General features: G+C 43.4%; 2 protein-coding genes across 5 annotated transcripts; one reads left to right on the forward strand and one right to left on the reverse strand.

The window, feature by feature from the left end:
• Window positions 1-317: 317 nt before the first annotated feature.
• Window positions 318-19,603, forward strand: PDCD4 (programmed cell death 4). Of its 4 annotated transcripts, none has more exons than XM_074159251.1 (13): window positions 318-393; window positions 4,223-4,367; window positions 5,561-5,657; window positions 8,963-9,262; window positions 9,793-9,887; window positions 11,643-11,756; window positions 12,015-12,236; window positions 12,506-12,603; window positions 14,060-14,174; window positions 15,011-15,118; window positions 16,156-16,266; window positions 17,370-17,509; window positions 18,849-19,603. In XM_074159251.1, the coding sequence occupies exons 3-13, from the start codon at window positions 5,618-5,620 to the stop codon at window positions 18,907-18,909; spliced, it is 1,404 nt and encodes a 467-aa protein (XP_074015352.1). In that variant the 5' UTR covers window positions 318-393; window positions 4,223-4,367; window positions 5,561-5,617; the 3' UTR covers window positions 18,910-19,603. The 4 variants fall into 4 exon arrangements, with proteins under 4 accessions (XP_074015352.1, XP_074015353.1, XP_074015350.1 ...); XM_074159252.1 differs by lacking the exon at window positions 318-393 and adding an exon at window positions 2,827-2,872 and having other exon boundaries at window positions 18,849-19,601; XM_074159249.1 differs by lacking the exon at window positions 318-393 and adding an exon at window positions 2,832-2,959 and having other exon boundaries at window positions 4,227-4,367; window positions 18,849-19,601.
• BBIP1 (BBSome interacting protein 1) lies at window positions 16,615-20,837 on the reverse strand. Its single transcript, XM_074159254.1, has 3 exons — window positions 20,781-20,837; window positions 20,530-20,699; window positions 16,615-17,884 (listed from the first exon to the last, which is right to left on the reverse strand). Exons 1-2 carry the CDS (start codon window positions 20,824-20,826, stop codon window positions 20,545-20,547), a joined length of 201 nt encoding a protein of 66 aa, XP_074015355.1. The 5' UTR covers window positions 20,827-20,837; the 3' UTR covers window positions 16,615-17,884; window positions 20,530-20,544.
• Window positions 20,838-23,200: the final 2,363 nt, after the last annotated feature.

A 23,200-nucleotide genomic window follows, 5' to 3' on the forward strand; every position in this document is an offset into this window, starting at 1 on the left:
ACCCGCAGTGGGGAGGGCAGCAAAAACGCTGGGCGATGTTTCTGCCCCGACCCAACTCCCCTCTGCTGTCCCCTGCTCCCCACCTCCGTGAAGTCACCCCAGCTACAGCTCGGATAAACCCCCACGGAAAGCGAAGGCCGGCAGCGAGCTGGCCAAGGCAGGCTTGGGGACTCGCCGTTTCCATTGTGCACTAGCCACGGGGCGGGGGGAAGGGCTGCTCCACGCGTTTTGGGGAACTCCAGCCAATGGATTCCTCCCCTGGGTGTTGCGGGAGGGCTTGGCCAGCCTGTGAGAAAGGGAGGGGAGAGTTTGAAAACAACCCAGCCAGGCTGTAAGGAAGGCAGGCGGCTAGAAAGTGACCTGCTCGCCTCAGCGCAAGCCGCTTTGCTCCAGGTGACCGGCGCCGTTGGGGGGTGGAAGGGAGCCGGTGGCCACCGGCGGGTCCCCGCTGGGCGTGGGGTCGGTGGGGCGGAGGCGCTGGGCGCAGGTAACCCCGGGAGGTAGGTGTCGGGGAGCAGGCCTGGAGCTGCAAACTGGCCAGAAACGGTCAAAAGAGGGTTTGTTTGATTGTTTTGGTTTTGTTTGTTTTTTTCTTTTCCTATAGGGAGAGGAATTCTGCTGGCTTGTCTTGCTGGGGATGGTGGTGGTCTGTGGGCTATTAAGTGTGGCTGGGGGAGGGAGGCGGCAGGCAGGTCTCTGATCAGCTGTGCCTTTTAAACACTGCGGGCGGTTTTGAGGTTAGAAAGGCAGAAAAAAAAAAAAAAAAGAGGCAATATCTTTTCAGCAGACCGGTTGATACAGTGGAAAAATACCAATAATCTTCCATGCGCATCAGCCCTTTCTCAGGTCGCAGCGTTTTAGACACCAGAAAGTTGGTGCAGTCAAATCTAGAGGAGGTTTTGGTGATTGATAACCCAGCTGCTGCTAATAGAGACATCCAGCAGAAGAGAAAAAGCCACACCGTTTCCTTGTCTGGAGGTGTGCTGGATGGTTCAGGGGCTTTCATCTCCTTCTCATTGTTGACCCAGCTTTTAGGCCTCTTGAGAGTGATCCCGTCCTAAATTTTCCCAGAAAATCCTCCAGCAAATTTTCCACTGTGCTTTAAAATGCGTAATTGGCGTGATGCACCCAGGCATCTTCTCTCGTGCGGGTTCTGGTTACTATTTCAGTCTGGTTTCTCTGCCACCTCTTTCCTCCCAGCTGCAAGAAAAAAATCTCTTTAAAGCCCCTCTTGTGTCTCGCAGAGGAAGCTGAATTTCACGATCGGTGTCAATAGCTAGGATTTATTTTCCAGATCTCGAGGGTGACACTGTAGTGGTTTGCCTGGTAATCAGCGGAGGTGGAGCAAACGAGAAATTATTTTTTGATTGATGGGGAAACAACACCTTTTGACGCTGCCTCTGGGTTGCATGTAGAAAAAAGTCTTGTGTGAGCATGTTGAACCGTCCTGACTTGAAAATGTCTGCAACTTAAGTGTTTTCATGAACGAGAAGGATTTTCTTTCTGTCACTTGTCTGATGGGGAAAGTACTATTATTCAAAATCATGCTGCAGAGTCTTTTTAACAGAATACTGTTGTTTTAATTCTTAAACTTAGTTTTGATGATTCACAGACAGCTGGGCCAGTAAATTAATTCAGAGGTTCTTATACAAGGAAAGTTTGGCTCTTCAGTCAAAAGTACACAGATTTGGAGGAGAATTATACTGGAAAAATATGTAAAACCACTACAAAAGTCACAGTCAGTATTAAGTGAGGAGGATTCTCTTGCTGGCAGTTGAAAAATCCCGCAATGCAAAAGTACTAAAGCAGAAGGGATGTGTGTTATCTTTCCTCACAGCACTGGACTGCCATGGCTTGGGCTCTCCGGAGTGACAAACGACAGAGACAAAGCAAAGGGTTGAGCTGAGTTTTCAGGAGACGTTGTGAATGGAGGCAGAATACATGACAGAGTTTGGTCTCTAATTAGGTGTTTGGCCTCAGGCAGACAGAATAAACGGGGGAAATATAAACTGAAATGAGGTAGGATGCTTGGAAGGCTGTGGATGGATATACTGTCAATCCTAAAGGCAGCGTTAGGTGTTTCAGCAGTGGGTAAGGTGGCACCTTTTTACCTGTTGGGTTGCCTGAAGAGCGGGGATCCGTCTGCTGGCTCTGAGGCAGTTGGGGTGACCCTGGCCCAAAGCCCCGTCCCCTGACACCAGCGCTGAGGGGAAGGCTGAGGGGTCTTGTGTGAGGAGGGGGCGAGAGGCCTGAAATCCCCCTGTGAGCCGAGAGCAACACAAAGAAGGGGTAACGCAGTATTTTTTTCTGATGGTTTTGCCTCAGAAAAAAAAAATAATAATTACATTGATTTCTAATTAAAGGAGGAGGACACCATGTTGAAGAAGAGCCAGGCGCAGCTGTTAAGGTTTCCAGGGCTGCCTGTGCTGCTCCTCCATGCGGGCTTCCCCTCGGCCCGCTCAGGCTGTCACTGGGCCTACAGACCCTCGTCCCCTGTCCCCTCACGGGGTCTCTGGGTGCAACCCCTCTCCGCCATCCCGTGGTCTGTCCTTTCAGGCCTGTCACCGCCATGTCCCCTCACGAGGTTCCCCCCGACTGCACGAATGGCTCCTTCCCCCCCCCCCCCCCCCCCGCCGACGCCCCCGAGATGGTTTCACCCTCCCCCCCCTTGCCTCTTCCTGTGGGCTGAGCACCCCCCCCGCCCACCGGCCTCCACGCCCGCCGATTGGCTGCGGCGGCGGGCGGGCGGCAGCCAATCCGCGGCGCCGCGGGCGGCCGTGTCGCTGGGGGGAAGAAAACAAAAACAAGCAGGCAGGGGGCGGGGCCAGGCTGAGCCGGGAGCGGCGGGAGCGGGCGGGCCCGCGGGCCGCCGGTAACGGTCCCGGGGCGGCCTGTGAGGGGAGACGGGCCGGGGCGGGTGGCCCTGCCTCCTCCCTGCGGGCGAGGCAGGCCCTGCTGGGTGCGTGGCGGGGGAGGGTTGCCGGGCCCGCGGGGCGGTCGCTGAGGGGCGGTTGGCGCCGTGAGGAGGAGCCGGCCTGCCCGCTGCCCCGCCGCGTCCGGTCCCTCAGCGGTGGCAGGCGGGCTCGGCCGCGCAGCGAGCTTCTCCGGCGGCGAAGGCGGCAGCGCTGCCGGGGGCACATCCCGTGAGGTGTGGGGGGCTCCTCGGCCTGTGCCAGCGTGCGGCGGGCGGGCCCCGCGGCAGCCGTGAGGCGCCGGGCCTCAGTCACGCCTGCTCTTGAGGGCCGGAGGTCTCCGCCATTGGCCTCTTCCAGCGGCTCGGGCTTTATAGGGGCAGCGAAATCTTACCTGGTTATTCTTACGTGCGGCGCCGGCGTCTGCAGGTCTCCGAAGCCTCGATGTTTGCTTAAAGTTAGGGGGGAAGAGACAGATCCTGTGGGCTGTGTGGAAATTCCTCAGGGATGGTTTGCATAGATGTAAGGTCTTGATAAGCTTTGGAAGCTTGAATCTGCAGCGGGTGGTGTTCCTAAACGTTAATTTTCCACTACTTACCTGCCGCTATTTTATCTAAATGCCAGCCTATTTAAAGTACATGCAGTGGTGGTGAGTAGAGAGAGCTGAGCGTATTTTATTGGTGATTTCCAGTGACTTAGGAAATACCCTTGTCTGCTGAGCTACTTTAGAGGTACTGTTCATATCACTAATTAATCTTAAGATCTCTTGTAGCGTTTTTGTCTTGCAGATGCTTAGATTTACTTCTGTCCATTTTGTTCCAGTATTACTTTTTCTAACATAAAATTTTGGGGTTATTTATTCTTATGTTTTTAGTGTAGTTTTTTTAAATTGTGTTCTTAATTGATTGGTAATACTCTGTGGTATAATTCTGCAAAATACGAAGTGATTTTTTTTATATGCTGGTAAATACCAGCATCCTGAAGCTCCAGCAGATCTATTGGCTTGAGTTAATGAGAGGGTGCATTGCTAAGTGGAGAACATGTCTCTTTATCAATATGACAACATGAATTGTAAAGCTCAGTTATTCTGTTGTCCTTGTTACAAACAGAGCACCGTGCTGGATCTCAACAATACAGCATATGAAAGTTGTGTTCTTATTTATTACATTGCAGTAGGTTGAAAATTTCAACTAGGGTCCTATATGGAAAAAGTATTTCTCCACTTGAAATTTAGGACTTGATTACAAATTACAAAAGTCATGATTGTTATTTAATACAGGTTTTGTTCTTTGTCTTTTTTTTTTTTAAAGGTAGACAACTGATGGAACACTGCACTAGGAAGAATAAAACTGTTCTTACAAGGTAGTTTGCTCAGATTAGAACGAGTTCCATGCAAGAAAGCTCTCAACCAACAGTGACTGGGAACACTTCAGAACCTCTGGATGATTGATTGAGGTAACTCGGAAAAAAATGTTTATCTAAAAAAACTGGTGTGGGGCGGGGAGGACTTCTTATTACACAAAACTGTTAACTGTTTGGGTTGACGTTAGGAAATGCAAGATCATGGCAGCTTGATACTGTGCCCTAAACCAGAATTTCTTTATTGCTAACGGTCTGTGGTGAATCATTTGCAGTTAATAGGTCTGTGGTAGGCAAGTGGGCACAGAGGGGGAAAACAAGGAAAGGAAAGAAAAGGGGAAGGGAGTGCTGCTGTTTGGTGTCACAATCTTCCTACTCAACGGTAAGCTGTTTTCAGGGCAGCATAGGATGAGAAAGGGGGAAAGAAAAGAGCCATTGAATTCTTACAGGACCGACACAAATACCGGTAATATTCACAGGACTACAAAGGGATTTGTGAAGATCTTGCAGGTGAAAAAGTGCATAGGGAATTCTGGAGCTGCCTGATTTTTTGTGTACTTAGAGGAAAGATGGATTATGCTGTCTCTTTTGTAGTGAGGTGGGGTGGTTTGTAGAATAGCAGCTGCTAGGAAGAGGGAGAAAGAGTAACAGACAAAGAGGTGTGTTCAACTTTATCCCTTGCAGATTGAATGGTGGTTGTATGGAGTACTTGAAGGGTGTGGAAGCACAGATGTGAGAGTTTGACAGCTGTATGTACACATACAGTGAAACGTAAACACTATGTTCTTGAGAGCAGGAACAAAAAATAGCTTGTCTTCTAAGGGCTGGTCTGAACTTGATAAATTGGTACCATTTATCAGTATAGTTCACCTGAGGAACATTACTCCAGTGGGTACAATTAGAACATTGATATTGTATGCTCATACAGATAACCACTTTGCAGAATAGGACAGTCTAAGTTGATAGGGGTGGCTTTTATCAACTGAAAAAGAGCTGCATACAGAGGGCTTTTACCCTTAAAATAACGGCTTTTATCCTGGTGCCTCCTTTATAAGCAGCAGAACTGACAACTGCCAAGACATTGAGGCTTAGGTAGATGTGCTTGAGTGGTGCTGTCTCACGTTACACCGTTTACGTTCCCAGGAACTTTTCAGTTGGTACTGATAGTGAAGTACAACTTTAAAAACCTTGTCTTTGCATTGTCTTTTGTGAGTGAAGCCTTTGGAGCTTTTTACTTTATGATTTGGTCTAGTGCTTTTCTTCCCCTAACCTTCTCCATTTCTTTTTAGGCCTTGAAGGGAAAACATTAAGACTTTACATTTCACACTCAGTTCTGTTAAGCAACTATGGAAACAGAGAAGCAACTCACCTATGTTACCCCAACAGGTAAGTAAAATACTCAGTATTTTATTTATTTTAAATTGCTTAACTGACCTGAAGTGTTCATATTACTTGTTGATTTTTTTAACAGTACTGATTTAAAAAAAAATCATCAAAAACTTACAAAATTAGTTCTCTCAAAAATACCCTGCTTGGTTACATTTATTTCAAAATTTGTTAAAATGATAAAGTTACCATTTCTTTAGCTTACTAAATAATAGTGACTCCAGACTCATCTGCCTTCAGTAGCGCTGGACAAGAAAAGAACAAGTTCAAAAGTAACACGTACATGTAGGTGCATTTGAGAGGTACAAATTTTGCTTTTATGTAGCTGTTTATCTTAAAATTAGAGGAAACAAATGATGAAAGGCTTGATTGGAAGTGGGCTGGTGTGAGAAAACTTACTGGGTACGTATTAGGGACTGCCCTGAAGCTGACTGTTTTGTCCATACCGTGAACATGTTTTATGATACTTAGCCAACTTTCTTGGTTTTTTTCTGTGTCTTCCAAAGGTTGTGGTGATCTGCACTGACCTTTCTATACTAAAGAGTTTTTGTAGGTTTTAAATGTTTTTCAGAAAAAAATAGTATATATGTTAAGAGGGTATATACTGCAGTTGAAGTGGCAACATGCTCCATATGACCTCATATTTTAAACCAGAATTAGTTTAATTTAGAAGATATGTTGCTTCTCAGATAGCAGTTTCCCACCTGTTATGTATCTAAATTGACCTAATTTGGTCAAATTAAATTTCTGTGTAGGTAAGTACTTTCGGAATGCTTTGTTAATTAAGATAGCACCATAAAAGCACAGATTTGAAGTGTGCTTGCTAGGCTTAATTGCAGGGTAATAAGATCAATTTGGATAACTTTCTAATATACAGTAAGCAAAGTCTTAATGTTTATAGAACACTGTTACTGCTTTTATATGTATATGTTATATGATGTAGAAATGAGAAGCTGAAAGGAAGATCTGCATCCTTTTATATGTACTTTTTTATAAAACTGTTTTATTTTAGAGAATTATTGAAAACTAGTATATCCATTTAATCTGGTTTTTCATCCTAACCAGGTAACTCATAGTGGAGGGCCAGCTGGTCATAGTATTATGGAGAAAGAGGTTGCAGCTGGAAGCTATAGTGTTATGTAAAAAAAAAAAATAGTTTAGTGATGTAGTGAGAAATACTACATCCTATGGGATGGATGCTTCCTGTGGAGGATTTCCCTTGGTCTCGAACCTGAGATCAAGGTTGTGAAAGGAGGTTGGACTGTAGCCTCCCCTTTTATTCTTAGTTGTCAGATTCAGGACTGACTTGTGTTAATTGTTGGTCATTTTCTTTGGAAATGGAGAAAGGAGTAAGTGTCACTGAAGACTAGTTCCTGGACAGCCTGATTTTAGGTCTAAACTGGAGAAATTCATGGGAGAGTGGGCATGAAGAAGAATTTAAATTCAGTGTCTTGAGATGAGCTGGTTGTGCTGATGGGGTCTCCCTGGGGAACGAGAGGAAGGAAACCTGTTCTTTTTAGTTTTGCTTTTTTCCCCCCTCTGCTAGTTTTATGCAAATCTTTCATTGTTTTATTAAAATATTAGACAAACTGAGAAAGCTCGTTGTGGGAATCTTTTCCTGGACGTGATGTGTGCTTTTCTTTTTCAGCTTGCTGCAAGCATAAAAGGAATGCTTTTGTGGGAGTAATGAGTGGAAAGATGAAGCTGAGACTGGAATGGCTGCATTATTGTTCAGCTGTAGCATTCACGTCTCTGAACGCTAGTACCTAAATGTTATTTCTTTGATCACGAAGGAGGCAGTTGCATCAAACTTTCTTCATGTTGTAGTGTAGTATCCTCTTTGATATGGGCAAATACTTTGAGGTTGGAAATGTTTCATTAGTGCACTTTCAGTTCAAAACAGGTTCATGAAAGCAAAAAAATCAGTTCTGAGAAGTATTGCCAAATGAATGCTGCTAATTAGAATGTATTGGAATAGCGAAGTAATAAATTCAGCTAAGTTCAAATACAAATTTAAAATGCTCTTCATATTCTGGGTTTATGGCAATTAACTTTTCCGTAAAGCAGGCTTGGCACAGCTGGAAAAGCAGCTTATTTTGTGTGCCTCATCACTGCACTTCCTAGGGTTCAGGCTACAGGGTGTGTCTTTGAGACTCTACTGAATCCTCTGGAAAAGAAGGGCTGTGTAACAGAGTGCTGAGGCTCTTTCCTTTGTGTGTGAGTTTTCCAATTTGCAGGGACTCCCAGGGTACCACCTGGAATGTAAAGTAGGTCCCCAGATGCTATTTTATCTTGATGGGTTCACAAGGGGAAGAAGAAATGACGAAGGCTTTTGCTCATAATGCTCTCAGTAAGTTTGCTGAACTGTACAGCTCAGGTGGGGAACATCCTGACTTTGTGAAATTAAAGACTTTAGATCCAAATTTTAAATGTGCATTTAACTTCCTTAAAGAGTGAAATTATTGCACTTCTCAGTGCTCAGACATTTACAGATCCTTAAGTTGTTAGAGGGTTTTTTGTTGGGTACCCATTATATATGATTGTGCTAGGGAATAAACCATGGACGTTTTAGAAACAGTCTTGACAGAAGCCACAGTGAGGGGCAATCCATAGAGAAGATGAGCGATCACACTGTTTCAAAAGACTTTATTTATTCTATGAGGTTTTGTTACCAAACTCCCCAGGCTTTGTATTAAATGTTTGTTTTTTTTTTTCCCCCATAACTTTCAAAACAATAAGAGTAATATTGCTTTTGTGTTCTTGTAAGCCTAAATCATTGCTTTTCCAGCTGGTGAGCTGTTTGTAATTCATTCCTTGAATGAGGGCAGTGTTGGTTGATGATTTAGGAAATTAATTTCACTTTGGTGACTAGCCTGTTAACATTAGTGAGTTCTTACAGAATGTACTGTATTGGTGGTTTTGTTTTTCTAAGTCATGAGATGAGTGGGTGGAGTGAGAACTAGGCACTTGGATCTTAGGCACTGAGGAGTTCCGATAGTTTTTTTGTTTAACAAGGGTGGAGTTTTCTGTGGCTTACCTGTTTATAAATGGCTTATTCATTTGCTTTCCAACTCTTGACATATGCTCTGTTTAGATTGTGGATAGTTTGTACAGGGGAACAAGGAACTCCTTATTACTGTGATGTGTAGACATACTCTAAAGCCAACATCATTTACATTAACGCTATTGATAATAAGAGTTTTATTTAATGTTGTCATCCTTTTTAAATGCAGTGTGTTTTGGTATTTTCACATAAAACTGTTTAAAACTATAACAGACTCTTTTTGCTCTATCTCCTTTTTAAGAACTTGAGAATCTAAGCGATGCTCCATTTTCCGGTGATGAAGAAAATGGTGGGTCTGAGGAGCAAAAAACTGAAATCAATGGAAATTGGATTCCTGCGACTTCCATTACTGAGGCCAAAATAAATGCTAAAGCGAAGAGACGGTTGAGGAAAAATTCTTCTAGAGATTCTGGGAGAGGAGACTCTGTTAGTGAGAATGGAGAGACGCTGAAGATCGGAGTTGTTGTACCAACGAGCCCAAAAGGGAAACTCCTGGACAGGCGATCCCGATCTGGAAAGGGAAGGGGTCTACCGAAGAAAGGTTGGTGTAGTGTAGTGAAGACAATTGCATGGTAAAGATTCTGCCTGAAACGCAGTAATTTTTTTGCAACTGGGAATCATTTTAATAAGCTACAGCCTCTGCACAGGTATTTGGTTCTTTATGTTAGATAGCAGGTTGCCATAGGGGCTAATATATTAACTAATAACTTCTGTCTGTAAGGTAAGTACCTTTTAGCAAGTTTAATACATGAATTTGAACTGTTGGTGGTTTGTAGGACTGTTACTAATGCAAACTTAAAATATGATTACATTTGAAAGTACAGTTTCAACCTTTAGTAATTCTTGTGCAGTTTCATACTGCTTTTAGTATCTTACTGGAAAGTGATGAAAAGACTGGTTGCTAAAGTGGGAACACGTCATACAAACACACCTTTTTCAGCATATGTTGTTAGAGTCAGGAGGTGGGCACACACAGTGATACGTCACTCTAAAGTGAAAAAATGTTGGGTTGAACTCAAAAGTACTCTTTGTAAACTAGTGGTCCTTGCTTACCATCCCGTGTTTTGCCAGGTGGAGCAGGTGGTAAAGGAGTTTGGGGAACACCAGGTCAAGTGTATGATGTGGAAGAAGTAGATATAAAGGATCCTAATTATGATGATGACCAGGTAGGCAAATAATTTCTTGCGGTGTTGGTTTTTATTTCCTTCATTGATGTCAATTGCTGTGATGCTTATATTAATGAAAGTTTAACCTTTTAAGTTATGTGAATGTCAGGCTGGCTGTACTAAGTGCTCATCGTTATGTTTAAGAATGGATTATTGGCAAGTTAAAGTCAAATGGTGTAGAAGTGTCGCAGTGTAACACTCACAGATTTTACCCCACAAGCTCGCTTTCTGTGCCTGACAAGGCAGTGTGCTTTTCCCAGGTGTGTTCTTTCAGTGCTGGTTTGCAATATTGCAATGTTGCTCTGTATTACAAACAGGCACCCTGTTAAAAACGCAACACGGGCTTTCTCAAGTCGGGAGTTAGTTTAGGAGTTTAGTCTGGGGCAGTATCCTTTATGGATTTTTCTCTTCCCTGTATTCCCAACCCTCCCAATATCTTGTATCTACTTGGTGAAAACACTTAAAAGTTAGCGCAAAGTTCATAGCCTGGATATTTTGTTTGCATGTATTTATTTAGGGTACGTTGTGGAAGATTGTACCTTACAGCCGTATTATTGGGGGGGCGGGAAATAAAGTCAAGCTCATTGGGCAAAGAGTGCTTTGTTACATTAGATCACTGAGGATAGGAAATACTGATTACAAACAGAGATTACTAAAGTGTCTGAGATCAATACAACTGTGAGATCATAAGTAAATTCACAAGCAGAGTGACGGTGGTGTCCTTTAAGCAGAGGCTGTTTTTTGTAGCCGTAGCTGCTGAGAGGATGGTATGTGAGAATATCAAAACTTACTTCCAGTATCAGTTTGTTTTTCCCTGCAATTCAATGCTTTACATGAGCAGAGATCGCTATTAAAGAGGAAGTTAATGAGTATATAAAAGCAAGTTTAATGAAGAATGAATATTCCATGTAAGTTCTGCATCCATAGCTTTTCTAAGCTTGAAAACAGAGACTGATGGGATGAAAGGATAGGCTTTTGGACTTCTGCTGTACTTGATCATGGAAGGCTTCTCTCCAAAAAGCATTAGTTGGAAAACTTTGTTCAGATTTCTGTGACCTGTAGTATTGCTCCGAATGTTACTTCTGTAGTCTCTGAGGAGTAGGGAGCTGAATGATGGCAGGGAGATCTGGTTGTGCTGGAGCTCTGCAGGACCAGGTTATACAGGAGGCAGTTGCTACATTACTCTTTTTTCCCCTTAGGGAATATTTTCACTCACAAGTATTCTGAAAATGCCTTTTCTTTCATCTGTATGTGCTATCACCTGTCTGGTCACGCAGTCACTAAGACAGAGGGAAAACAGGCAGGCTGCTGTCAGGGACTGGAGTGCCACTTGCAGGGAAAGATGCTGAAAGTTAAATCTTGTGCTGTGGCACCGCTAACTCTGCTGGGCTGGGACAGGAGTTTCTGTCGCTCTCCCTTTGGTACATGGTACATAGATACCTGATCCCTGTGTTCACGTGCTGTCAGCAGAATTCTAGGAACAGAGTTTGGAGTATTTACTATTGTTTAACATTAAATTCAGCATTTCACTTGAATTCCACTAATGGTAAATTCAAAACACAAGCAGCATGATGTTTAGCCAATGTTGTCCACACTTTAACGGTAGAGACAGAATCTGCTGGTTTTTGGCAGAATACTGACTAGCAAAGCATTAAGGATTTAGAAGATGTATTTTGATGCTATTAGCACTGCATAAGATGTAAGAGACAGTACTGTTTACAACAGGATATGTGCTTTTGTTGTATTTTGAAATAGGAGAACTGCGTCTATGAAACAGTAGTTTTACCTCTGGATGAAAGAGCATTTGAAAAAACTTTAACACCAATCATACAGGAATATTTTGAACATGGAGATACTAACGAAGTTTCGGTATGTCGCATGCCTTTTTAGATATTTATTTTAGGGAGCAAACCTGTAGCATACAAGGGTATCCCAACTGCTAGCTATAAATGAGCGTATAGAGACGTTACCAAGAAATGTGCAATAAGAATACCTAAGCGGTTAGAGTTGTTACATGAGCAAAGGCATATATGTAAATATATTAAATAAAAGCATGTAAATATTTATATATTTATATAGTAAGAATTACGAAATTCTAATCTGTTTTGTTTTCCAAATCTTGTTTAGGAGATGCTGAAGGACTTAAACCTTGGTGAAATGAAATACAGTGTGCCAGTGCTGGCTGTTTCCTTGGCATTAGAGGGGAAGGCTAGTCACAGGGAAATGACATCTAAGCTTATCTCTGACCTTTGCGGGACAGTAGTAAGCAAAACTGACGTGGAAAAATCATTTGATAGACTGCTTAAAGAACTACCTGAATTGGTGTTGGATTCTCCCAAGGCACCGCAGGTATATTTGTAGTTTATGCTAGTAGTCAAAAGCTTTTTCTTTTAAATTGTGGCTAACAATGATCAAGTAAACTGAAACAGATTCTGTATTTTGAAAAATATCTATGGCTTGTCTTACTGTTTGTAATCCCCTACTGATTTCCCAGGCGGTGTTTTTACTGTGAGATGGCTCATTTAAATAAAATCTAAAAACCAGGCATGTTATAATTGTCTGCTTAGAACTACTTTGAAATTCAACATTTAATTAAAAATGCTTCTGTTTTGTTGCAGTTGGTGGGCCAGTTTATTGCTAGAGCTGTTGGAGATGGGATTCTAAGCAGTACCTACATAGATGGCTACAAAGGCACCGTGGATTGTGTCCAAGCTCGGTAACTGTCTTGCTTTCTATATAGCTACAGTTTTCTATTCGGAATGGCAAAGATGATGATCAGGAATTTAGGACTTCAGGATAAATCATGTAGTTCTCTATAACTTCTTATTTTTTTAATGATAAAAAAGAAACCCACAGTCTGCAACGATCACAACAACCACAAAATCCAGAATGACTCAGGTCACAGGAGAAATACTAAAAGTGCCTGCAAAATTTATTAATACATTTGAGTTTGGTTTGTCAGGTTTGTTGTCCAGCTTATGTTTGAGAGGCGGGGGGGGAAAGCTGAAACAATAAGTGATTATAGAAGGTTTTGTCTTTAGAAAAAGCTTTAATGTGATTAATGAGTAAATATAGCATCAGGACAGCTGCTGTAAATATGCTGTGAAATACACAAGGGATTAACTGTTTTGCCTTATAAAGGTTGAAGCTTGTGCAGCGCTTTCCCAGACTGTCTCTGTAATGCTTTATTCATCAAGAAGTGTAATTATTTTCCATGTCAGGGTGAGAAGTTTGAAGGAACAATCCCTGATGAAGAGGGACATTTCAATAACTAGTCATGTTTTATTATTATTCCCTCATAAGCATATGTTTCAGGCTTGATACAGAGCTGCTGAAGTCTTATAGCTTCTAAAAGTTCCATTTGTAATGATTATAGTTGGGTACTTTCAGAAGGAGCTCCCTCACTTGAGGGTTCAGACTGTGAAAATTCAGTTACACAGCTGTCTCCCGTGATTTGAAGGATCGTAGCCTGCGTACTGCACATCTGGGATGCTTTGCTGCTTTTGCTAATTTTTGGCCAGTCTTTTCTGCTCGTTAAGTCTTGATGAATACATTTATTGTTACTGGTTAGCCCCTAGTATGAGGATTGGGATAACTATTCCTTCTTTTGCTGGATGATGCTTAGCTGGGTCTTGTTTACACCTTTTTTCACTCTTTTCTCAACGAACTGGCAAGCTTCTCTAGTTCACACCACCTTTTTGCAACTACGTATTTGCCTTCTGAAGTGCTGTTTTGGCTTAAATTCTCAAGGTTTTGTAATTCTTTAGACTCAAACAGAAAATATTTCAGTAGAAAAGCTGTTCTTCAGTGTGGAAGCAACACAAGCCTATTTTGTTTGGGATCCACGTGGTGCCAAGCTGCACTCTTGGAGGAGCCCAGATACAATCCATGTCTGCATAAGAAAATATTAAGTCCTTTCTTGTGAGGGTGTTTCAAGTTCTGCATTGATGATTCAGATCTGCTACAGTCACAGACTGTTACCTGTCCTAAGCATGGTATAACCACAAGTGTTATGCAGTTCTCAATCCAGATGTCCCCCTGGAGTTGGTAACCCTGACCTCTTGCCAGGGATCTGGTCGTTTGCCCAAAGAGGAATGGCAGTGAGGGAGGTTACAGAGGCCTTTTAATGAAGTTCTGTAATAACTTTTTAAAACCCTAACTTTGCTTTCTAGAGCTGCGCTGGACCGAGCTACTGTGTTGCTGAGTATGACGAAGGGTGGAAAGCGTATAGACAACGTGTGGGGGTCAGGAGGCGGCCAGCAGTCTGTGAAACACCTTGTTAAAGAGGTAACTGACTTCTACAAAACTCTTCTCTCTAGAGTTTACTGCTTGTCTAAGCTTACCTTGTTCGGCTTGGAGCGAAGAGATACATGTATTCTGTAGCAAAAAGATGTCTTGAGTATTGATTTTGTTGTTGGGGTGTTTTTTCATAATTTATTTATACAAAATAGTTTTTAAAAGCTGATGTAGATAACTGTTGATTTTTGTAGTATTTGTCAGTGGTGGGAACATGCTAGTACAATATTCTGTATTGCAAGTGTACACTTATTTTTGCTTTAAGCAAAACTTACAAGCCCTTAGCTTTTTAAGGACTTAAAATATGAAGTGGTGAAGTAATTAGAAGAGTTAAGATGAAACTGGCTAAATGAGATAAACTTACTATTTTTTGGCACCGCTGATTAAAAGCACAGTAATAATTGAAAAAAGAGAGAGGAAGAAACAGGGAAGTTCATAGAGATCTGTGCTATGAAGTAGGCAAGTTTAAAGGAAAAATTATGTTATAATTTCTAGGTTGTGAGTGTAACAGATGATAGGAGGAGTTAGTAGTTCAGGGGAGAAGATAAACTAAATTGTACATAAATTAACCTGTTATGGTGATACGCATCTTATAAGGCAACGTTTTTGGTGATGTGTGTCTGTATTAGCACTATGGATAGCTATTTGGCTTACACTGTCTTTCAGGTTGCTGATACCATCTCAATTTAATTGCATTTATAAAAACACTAGTAGCGAGCTCCAGGAACTTACTTGGTGCTGGGTTGATCGTAGATTATCAAAACAGTCGACAGCTTTTAATTTTTTGTCTCATTTATCTTGGGCTTCTTTATTTTAAAATTCAACAGATAGATATGTTGCTGAAAGAATATTTGCTTTCTGGAGATGTACTGGAAGCTGAACGTTGCCTTCAGGAACTGGAAGTACCCCATTTTCACCACGAACTTGTATATGAAGTAAGGAAAAATCAAGAGTCCCTTTAATAATTGTCAGTAATACCAACAGGTTTGGGTTTGTTTTGATGTGGGCATGCAAATAACATAACTGGAATCTGAGGCTCAGGTTGCAAATTCTGGTGGTGTTTGAATAACTAAATTGTTTCATGTAAAGTCAATGGTTTGCGTGCACAGCGTGCAAAAAGTAAGCTGCTGCTAACTCTGGGAAGATCCAGAATTAATTTTTGTTTGTTGGGTAAATAGCTGGGTTCAGATTATTATTGATTTCTAAAAAAAGAAGAGCTCGGTTTATTTTGTGCTGAGGAATAGCAGCAAAAAAGCCATGCTTTGTTTTGGTATTTATTTCCTTGTAGTTTCAGATATCTGGGTATTCTAATGGGTGTTAACTTTTTTTTTTTTTAACTTATAGAGCTTCCTTCTTAGGGTGGAATTGTTCCATCTAGCACATTTGTAAAAGCTCTGAGATAGTTCAGAACCAGACTATATGAGAGAAAGATCTTTGCTGTATCTGGGAGACTCTTCCCATTTGTACTCTTTATCTGCCAAACTGGGAAATGGTTGTTTACCAATAAAGCTGAACTCCCACAAGCTACAAAATTTTCTCTTCAGTAAATTGACTCCATTTAGAAAATGCCTTCACGGTAGAGAACCAGAATCCTTTTAGTTGATGGGGGTTGCGGAGATTTGTAGATCTTAAAACTGCAAAGTTTTTCTACAATCACAGATACAAAAAAAAATCATAGATACAGAATTAATTAATTGCCATCTGTACTGCAGCATATGGATGCAGTCATGTGTCTCTCAAACCAGAAAGGCAGTGCTTTGCACTCTAGTCCTTTCTGGTTTTTCATACCATTTCTATTAATTCAAATAATTTTTCATCAGTTTTGCTCTTCTAATAATAATCATATACTGATACTTTAAGTGCATTTAAGAAATGGACTTGTCTTCCCAGAAGATGCGTGCTAATGCACTCCCTTGTGCACCTCATACGCTTACACAACATGTACTTGAACCACTTGCATGATTTGTTTTAGGCTGTTGTGATGGTTTTGGAATCAACGGGAGAAAAGACCTTTAAAATGATACTGGATTTGTTGAAATCTCTCTGGACGTCTTCTGTCATTACTATGGACCAAATGAAAAGAGTAAGTGTGGCATTTAGAGAATTTTGGGTAAGGTCTTTCACAATTTGTATAGTTTTTACCTTCTTTTAAATACTATTTTTAGTCTATTGCTGACTGCTGCTCTTCATTAAATTCTGCATGGTCATTGTAGATCTCATACAAATGATCTGTCACTGATCTATGTGCGATACTTGCCATGTACTGGGAGAAGTTCAAATGAATTCTGAGCAGTAGTTCTCTGTAGAATTGTGAGGTGCAGAATATTTAAATGTTCAGTCAAAGATTTCACTGCTTTTATGCAATTAAATAGTTAAAACTAATCATTTAAAATGCTGCAGTATAGCTTCATTTTTCTTAAATTTATTTTTTCCTTTAATACAGTAGCTCTTCATAATTCAAGAAGTACAATAAGGACCCACTTCATTACAAATGTAAATTAGAACAGTATATAGAAGCTAGTGATGTTTGGTTTTTTTTTATCAGTTAGGTTGATGGTTGGACTAGATGATCTTAAAGGTCCCTTCCAACATAGACAATTCTAGGATTCTAGTATTTTACACAGTTGGGAGTCTTCCTTGGCTTTGCTTCTAGGTATGAATATAGGACAGCTGTTCTGTCCCAGGGCAAACTAGGTACCACATAGAAGACTTGTGTCAAAATTTCCCCAGCCATACTGCTGGTGGGAAGTGATGATGTCATCTCTGGTTGTCACCAGTGTTTCCCTTACCGTAGAAACTGTTGCGGTGGAGATTTGTGGCCACGTTTTGTTCGTTTACATGGAAGAATAATTAACTTTTTCTTCCTGGTGTTACTACCCATGTGATAGCAGCCAGGCTAACATAACACATTCTGTACTCTTTGGATTTCTGGCTTCTAAAGATGTTAAAAAATTCATCTGTTCTTTATGTAGATAGGTAGTTGTGTAATACCATGGTACTGGCTGGTATTATACCTTGCTTTGCCACTCACTTGCAGTTGCTCTGCTTTAGGTTTGTTGAAATTGTCCATAGTGTACATGTAACTATATTGAAAAAAATAAGTCCTCAGAGTGTAAAGGTGTATTTTCCAAAAATGTAATAAAATCATACAATAACAAGACCATTATTTGAATTTTTACATTGCAGGGCTATGAACGAGTTTACCGTGAAATCCCAGACATTAACCTGGATGTGCCACACTCCTATTCTGTACTTGAGCGCTTTGTAGAGGAATGCTTTCAGGCTGGAATAATCTCCAAACCACTGAGAGACCTCTGTCCTTCAAGGTACTTGTTTTATTGTAGATAGGCAAAGGTGCTGCTTTTTGTCCCCACTGTAGGTAACAGAAAGCAGGATCTTATGACTAAAGTATGACAGATTGGAACTGGAAACTATGAGGGGAGAGAAACAGAGGGTTGGACTGGTACAAAGTTTATTAAGAAGCTGCCCTGATGGGAAACCTGTTGTGTGGAAGCTGGGATAAATACTTGAGGAGAGCAAGGCTCCGGTGAGTCCCAGGCAGCATGCCTGCGTGCTCCCCAGGGAAAGAAGGCCTGCCTCTCCTTGGGGTGCTGATTTGCTTGGTAGAGATCAGCGCAGTACCGAGATGGAAGATTCGGGCGTCACAGTGATCCATGCAGGTGACCGCAGAAAACTGTCAGCTACAGTGGGGAGGGGGAAAAATAAAGAAAAAAATTTGCTTTTAAGCAATGGCTTGACCATAGCAAATGGCATGAATAGAGTTCTAAGATGAGACAACCAATCCTCATCCTTATGGCAAAAGGGAACAGGATATTTATGTGGAATAATTTCTACACACATGATCCCTTCATTTCTGTCATGGTTCGTATAGTGCTTTTTGTTATTGTTTACTTAGCATAAATAATGCTGTTTGAACTGTAGCTAATGGGTATTCTGTTCTCTCCTTACTGGTCACAATACAAGTCATAAGTTCAATTTTCTGTGGGGAACATGTAAATTTAAAAATTTTATGTTAAAACTGTTATTCACAATTTACACATAGGGAATACTATTTATCAGACAGATCTTTTCCAGTTTGGGTGTTTTGTTCAGCTTCTTAAACCATCTTGACAGCTTGTGAGGAATTCAGGTTTTGAAATGTCAGTGTCTTCACCAAAACCAGCCTCTATTTGTGGACTTCAGGCTTAACATTGCGTTTGTGTGTATCTTGGTATCAAATGTTTTGCAGGTTTGGGGTGTGGGAGGGTTGAAAGTCATCACTGCAACAAAAGCTTGGTTATACTTCAGTTCCTAATAAATTGAGAGGCATTTTTGGTTTATGTACTTCAGTTTTGGGTAGAAAAACACTATTCCTAGGCTTTCAAACTAGGATCTTTTGCAAGTGTGAACATAAAAAGATGAGCAAAGTAGAAAGCATGTGACAACACAAATTTGGAAAAGCTTCTTGCAAATAAACCTAGACATAAGATTCAGCTGGATTTTAAGCAATTTACCAGTGATAAGAATGTCAGCTAATCTTGCTGAACTTGCACAACTTACATTTGACTCCCAAGACCAAGAGAAGATTCTTCTCGGTAACAGATAAGAAAACGCAAGTGATGCTACTTTGAGCTTACTGAAAAGATACTTTCTACTCTCTTACAGGGGCAGAAAGCGTTTTGTGAGTGAAGGAGATGGAGGTCGTCTTAAGCTAGAAAGCTACTGAATGTGAGAACCAACTCCTGAAGCCTTAAAAGTTTAAAGGGAAAGTAGATACCTATATATACATACAAATACACATGATTTTTTGGTGTGTGTGTGTGTATGTATGTATACACATATATAATATACCAAAATTTTAAGAGTTGCTTAGCACAGTTCATATTTTTTTAAAAGCACACGTTTTGGGTACAAATCATTTTTGTTTTTTAAAATAGTTTTATAAATTTCAGAAAGGAAATGTCTTTCTTTGGGCATATAGCAGAACAACTGGCCACTCTGCTGTGGGGGTGCCTTTTAAATAAGCTATCTTTTTAAGTGCCATATGTTTTATGACCTAATCATTCCGTGTTTGCATCGATGTCTGACTGCCACCCTTTCTTTCACGGACAGTGTTGTCATCATAAAATCACTGGTTTACACAAAGCTTTATAGAAGGGTCAAGTTAAGCTGCTGTGATCCCATTTCCATTGCTGCTGAAGAAATACTGTGCTTTGGGAGAAAAAAAAAAAAAAGCTGTTTCTTTGTTTTAAAGAGCCTGAAAAAATGGAGTTTGGTCATGAGATTAATTCATCTGTTCCAGGGGAGAACACTGGTTGGTTTTAGCCCTTGTCTATCAAACTTGTCATTTTTTTTTTCTATGTAACTGGAAAAGTGAAAAGTTCTGGTAAAACATATTAAAAATATTTTTTGTGAAGCTCTCCTTTCTCCCTCCATTATTTTCTTTAAGTGGAACAAATTTAACTATGTTCACATCACTGAAGTGGGTGCAATGAAGCTGTACATCTAACATCACCCTCTTGAATTACTGCTGGAGCGAGTCCAGAGGAGGCTGTGAAGATGATCAGAGGCTGCAGCACCTCTCCCATGAGGACAGGCTGAGTTGGGATTGTTCAGCCTGGAGAAGGCCCCAGGAAGACCTCACAGCCCCTTCCACTACCTAGAGGTGGCCTACAGAAAAGGTAGGGGGGGGACCCTTTATTAGGGAGCGTAGCAATAGGATGAGCGGTAACGTTTTTAACCCAAAAGAGGGTAAATTTAGATTCGATATTATGAGGAAATTCTTTATTGTGAGGGTGGTGAGGCACTGGAACAGGTTGCCCAGAGAAGCTGTGGATGCTCCATTGCTGGAGATGTTCAAGGCCAGGCTGGATGGGGCTTTGAGCAGCCTGGTCTGGTGGGAGGTGTCCCTGCCCATGGCAGGGGGGTTGGAACTCGATGGTGTTTATGGTCCCTTCCAACCCCAACCATTCGATGATGAGTCCGTTACAATTTATAGGATTAATAATTAAGCCCAGGGTAAGTATTTGCCAAATATGTTTTGGGAAACAAGTGACTTGTGTAGGAGCATCCTGGCTGGCAGCGAGATGCTCTGAACGTGTCTCTGCAGCCCAGCTTTGCCAAGCCCTTTCTCCAGCACAAGATGGATGGGGGCGGACTCGCAGAGCAACCCAGCGGCGCCCCTCCCGCTCCCTTACGTTTGTCGGTTTCGTGTCAGGATTGAGGCGGCTTTGAAAGCGGCAAGTGGAATTTTGACGGAAAAACGCCAGAAAAGGAGCCTCCCGCCCCCCGTCCGCCTGCGCTCCCGGCCGGCCCTTCGTCCGCAACCTCCCCTTCAGAGCGGTACCTCCGCGGGGCCGGGCTAGGGCCGGGCCGGCGGCGTCCCCTCGGGCGGCCGCGCCGCCTCCAGCGCCGCCCGCTGCAGCTTCTCCAGCTTCTCCAGCGACACCGACTTGAGGGGCAGCACCTTGGGCTTGCACAGCACCATGGCGGCGTCGTCCTCCACCGACAGCTGCCCTGCGAGGGGAGACAAGAGCCGGGCGTGAGCGCCGGGGCCGGTTGCCGGGCCGGTTGCCGGGCCGCGCCCGCCGCCGGTACCTTGCTTGGGCAGCACCTCCCGGAACGCGGCCTTCCCCTCCGGCATGGCGGCTCCTTCACGGCGGCGCGCAGGCGCCGTGCTGAGGGAGGAAGGCGCGTCTGCCGCCAATAAAACTACAACTCCCAGCCTGCACTGCGCACCGCACCGTTCACGCGCCCGCCCTTCAGGCGGCCTCCTATACCTCGGTGCATGCTGGGAATTGTAGTCTTGGGAGGGAAGGCGAAAGGAGCTGCCGGCTCCCCGCCAGCCGCCGTGGGGCCCGGCTGCCCCGGGGCTCGGTGGGGCGGCCGCGGCCTGGCTGGGAGCGCGCCGAGCCGAGCCGGTCCCGGGTCCTTCGGTGGGGCGATGCCGTTAAACCTGCGCGGGCCTGCCCGGCCCTACAGCCTGCCGCTGCCTGCCCTCCCTGCCGCCCCGCCCGGCCTGCCCTCCCCCTCGCCGCGGCGCTCGGGTTTTGGGGCTTTTGGGGTTTGTGTTTTGTGGGGTTTTTTTGGTGGTTTGTTTTTTTTGTTTGTTTTGGTTTTTTATTGTTGTTTAACTTTTTTGGGTGTTGTCCAACAGACGGGCTTGGCCAGGGCGTACGCGTTCCGATTTCCATTTTCGGGCAGGGCCTTGTGGATTCGCGGCGTGAATCACGGCGCTGTTTAACATGTAAACTGTAGTAAAAACCGGTGTCTTTCTCCCTAAACGCTGAGGGATTAAGCGTCGCCAAACCTGACGGGCCGGTGCGCCTGAGATCCCCCACCAGGATGGGTTTGGAGGATCCTTGGCAGCTTCCAAGGAGAAGGGAGAGGGAGATTTAGATTAGATATTAGGAGGAAACTCTTTCCTGTGAGGGTGGTGAGGCACTGGAACAGGTTGCCCAGAGAAGCTGTGGATGCCCCATCCCTGGAGGTGTTCAAGGCCAGGCTGGATGGGGCTTTGAGCAACCTGGTCTGGTGGGAGGTGTCCCTGCCCGTGGCAGGGGGTTGGAACTCGATGATCTTTAAGGTCCCTTCCAACTCTAACCATTCTGTGATTCCCTCAGAGATCCCGCCGTGAGAGCCGAGGTCGTTGCGGGGGGGGTTGGCCTTGCTGCCCCGTCTCCCTGCCATGCCCCGGTGGCAGGAGGTGGTGTAAATTTAAGATTTTGCTAATGAGCTTGCTAGCCTGCCTGCCCTGCGCATGTTGTCTGCCTTGGCCTTTGCTGGGGGATTGACAGTTAAGGCTCCTAATCCCGCTCACCCAGCCCCAGCGGGCGGTGACGATTCCTTTAATTGTTGTGGGACTGAGCGGTTGCTTCGTGCCGCCGCGCAAGGACTGGCCGTGGATGGATAAAATGAGGGAGAAAATGATTTTTGCCAATCGTTCTCTTCCGTTCTGCCTCGATGCTAGCTCAGGCACCGCGCCCTGGGCCTGTCAGCTGTGGGATCCAAGGCGTTCCTGGCTTTGCTGGGAGACCTGTGATAAAACTTTTAATTTCCAGTAAGCGGCACCTCTTAAATAGTTATTTAAAGCCTCTGTCTGCATTGTTCCAGAACGATTTCCTTTTTCCTCTAAGGCAACCTAGAGTAGGAAACCGACGGTCCCTCAGGTAGCCCGCTTCCACCTCACTTGGAGTCTCGGCTGCTTGTTGGGTTGGAGGCCAGCAGAGAACCTGGGAGCGGGTCTCCTACGTCCTGCCTTTTGTGGAGCCGGCCAAAGATAACACTTCTGGTTTGGTGTGGGGCAGCACAGAAGGTTGTCCCGTTGCTGTTGTGATTCACGTATTCCACTTTCAGGTCAGAAGATTGGCATTGTTGGGGCTATAAAATGGACGGGCTTGCTTGGGACATCCTTCTCTCCCCTTTGAAGTGCACAGAAGCATTCCCACTGATTTCTGTGGGAAAAGCTCTTTTGTCTGGTGTGCTGGTCTGTGTGCCAATTAGTATTTCATACTGATCGGAAGGGAAAGGACTAGGGGCTGATTTATGAAGACTGGATGTTTGTAGACCAGGGCATTTTAAACAGCACGTGCGATTTGCAGATCAGTAACTTGGGAGTTGTTTGGTTTTTTTTAAAAACTGATACAGCATCTTAGTTATGGCTAAAAACGAACATAAAAGACAGCAAGTTATGACCGAAAATCTTGCACTGTGAAACGAACAGTTATTCCTGTGGTAACAAATATAGCCTGCAGAGCAGCAGAAGATGAACTGAAAGCAAGAGATTGAAGTCAAATTACAGGTGACAGTGCCCTTCACGGTGCCGAGGACCACCTGGAGTCCAGCATTATGTGAGGACTGGCATTTACGGCAACCAGAGCCCATCTCAGTCACAGAGGGAATCACTTTCCAAACGCAGTTTTCCTGCCAACGGGGTTTGTTTGCTTGGTGATAAGAAACAATGGTCAACTCGGTTTGTTACTGGAGCATTTTAGTGACTGAGAAGTGGAATCTGGCAT

The sequence above is a fragment of the Numenius arquata genome, chromosome 15 (genome assembly GCF_964106895.1).
Source record: "Numenius arquata chromosome 15, bNumArq3.hap1.1, whole genome shotgun sequence".
In the NCBI taxonomy this organism is placed as follows: domain Eukaryota; kingdom Metazoa; phylum Chordata; class Aves; order Charadriiformes; family Scolopacidae; genus Numenius; species Numenius arquata.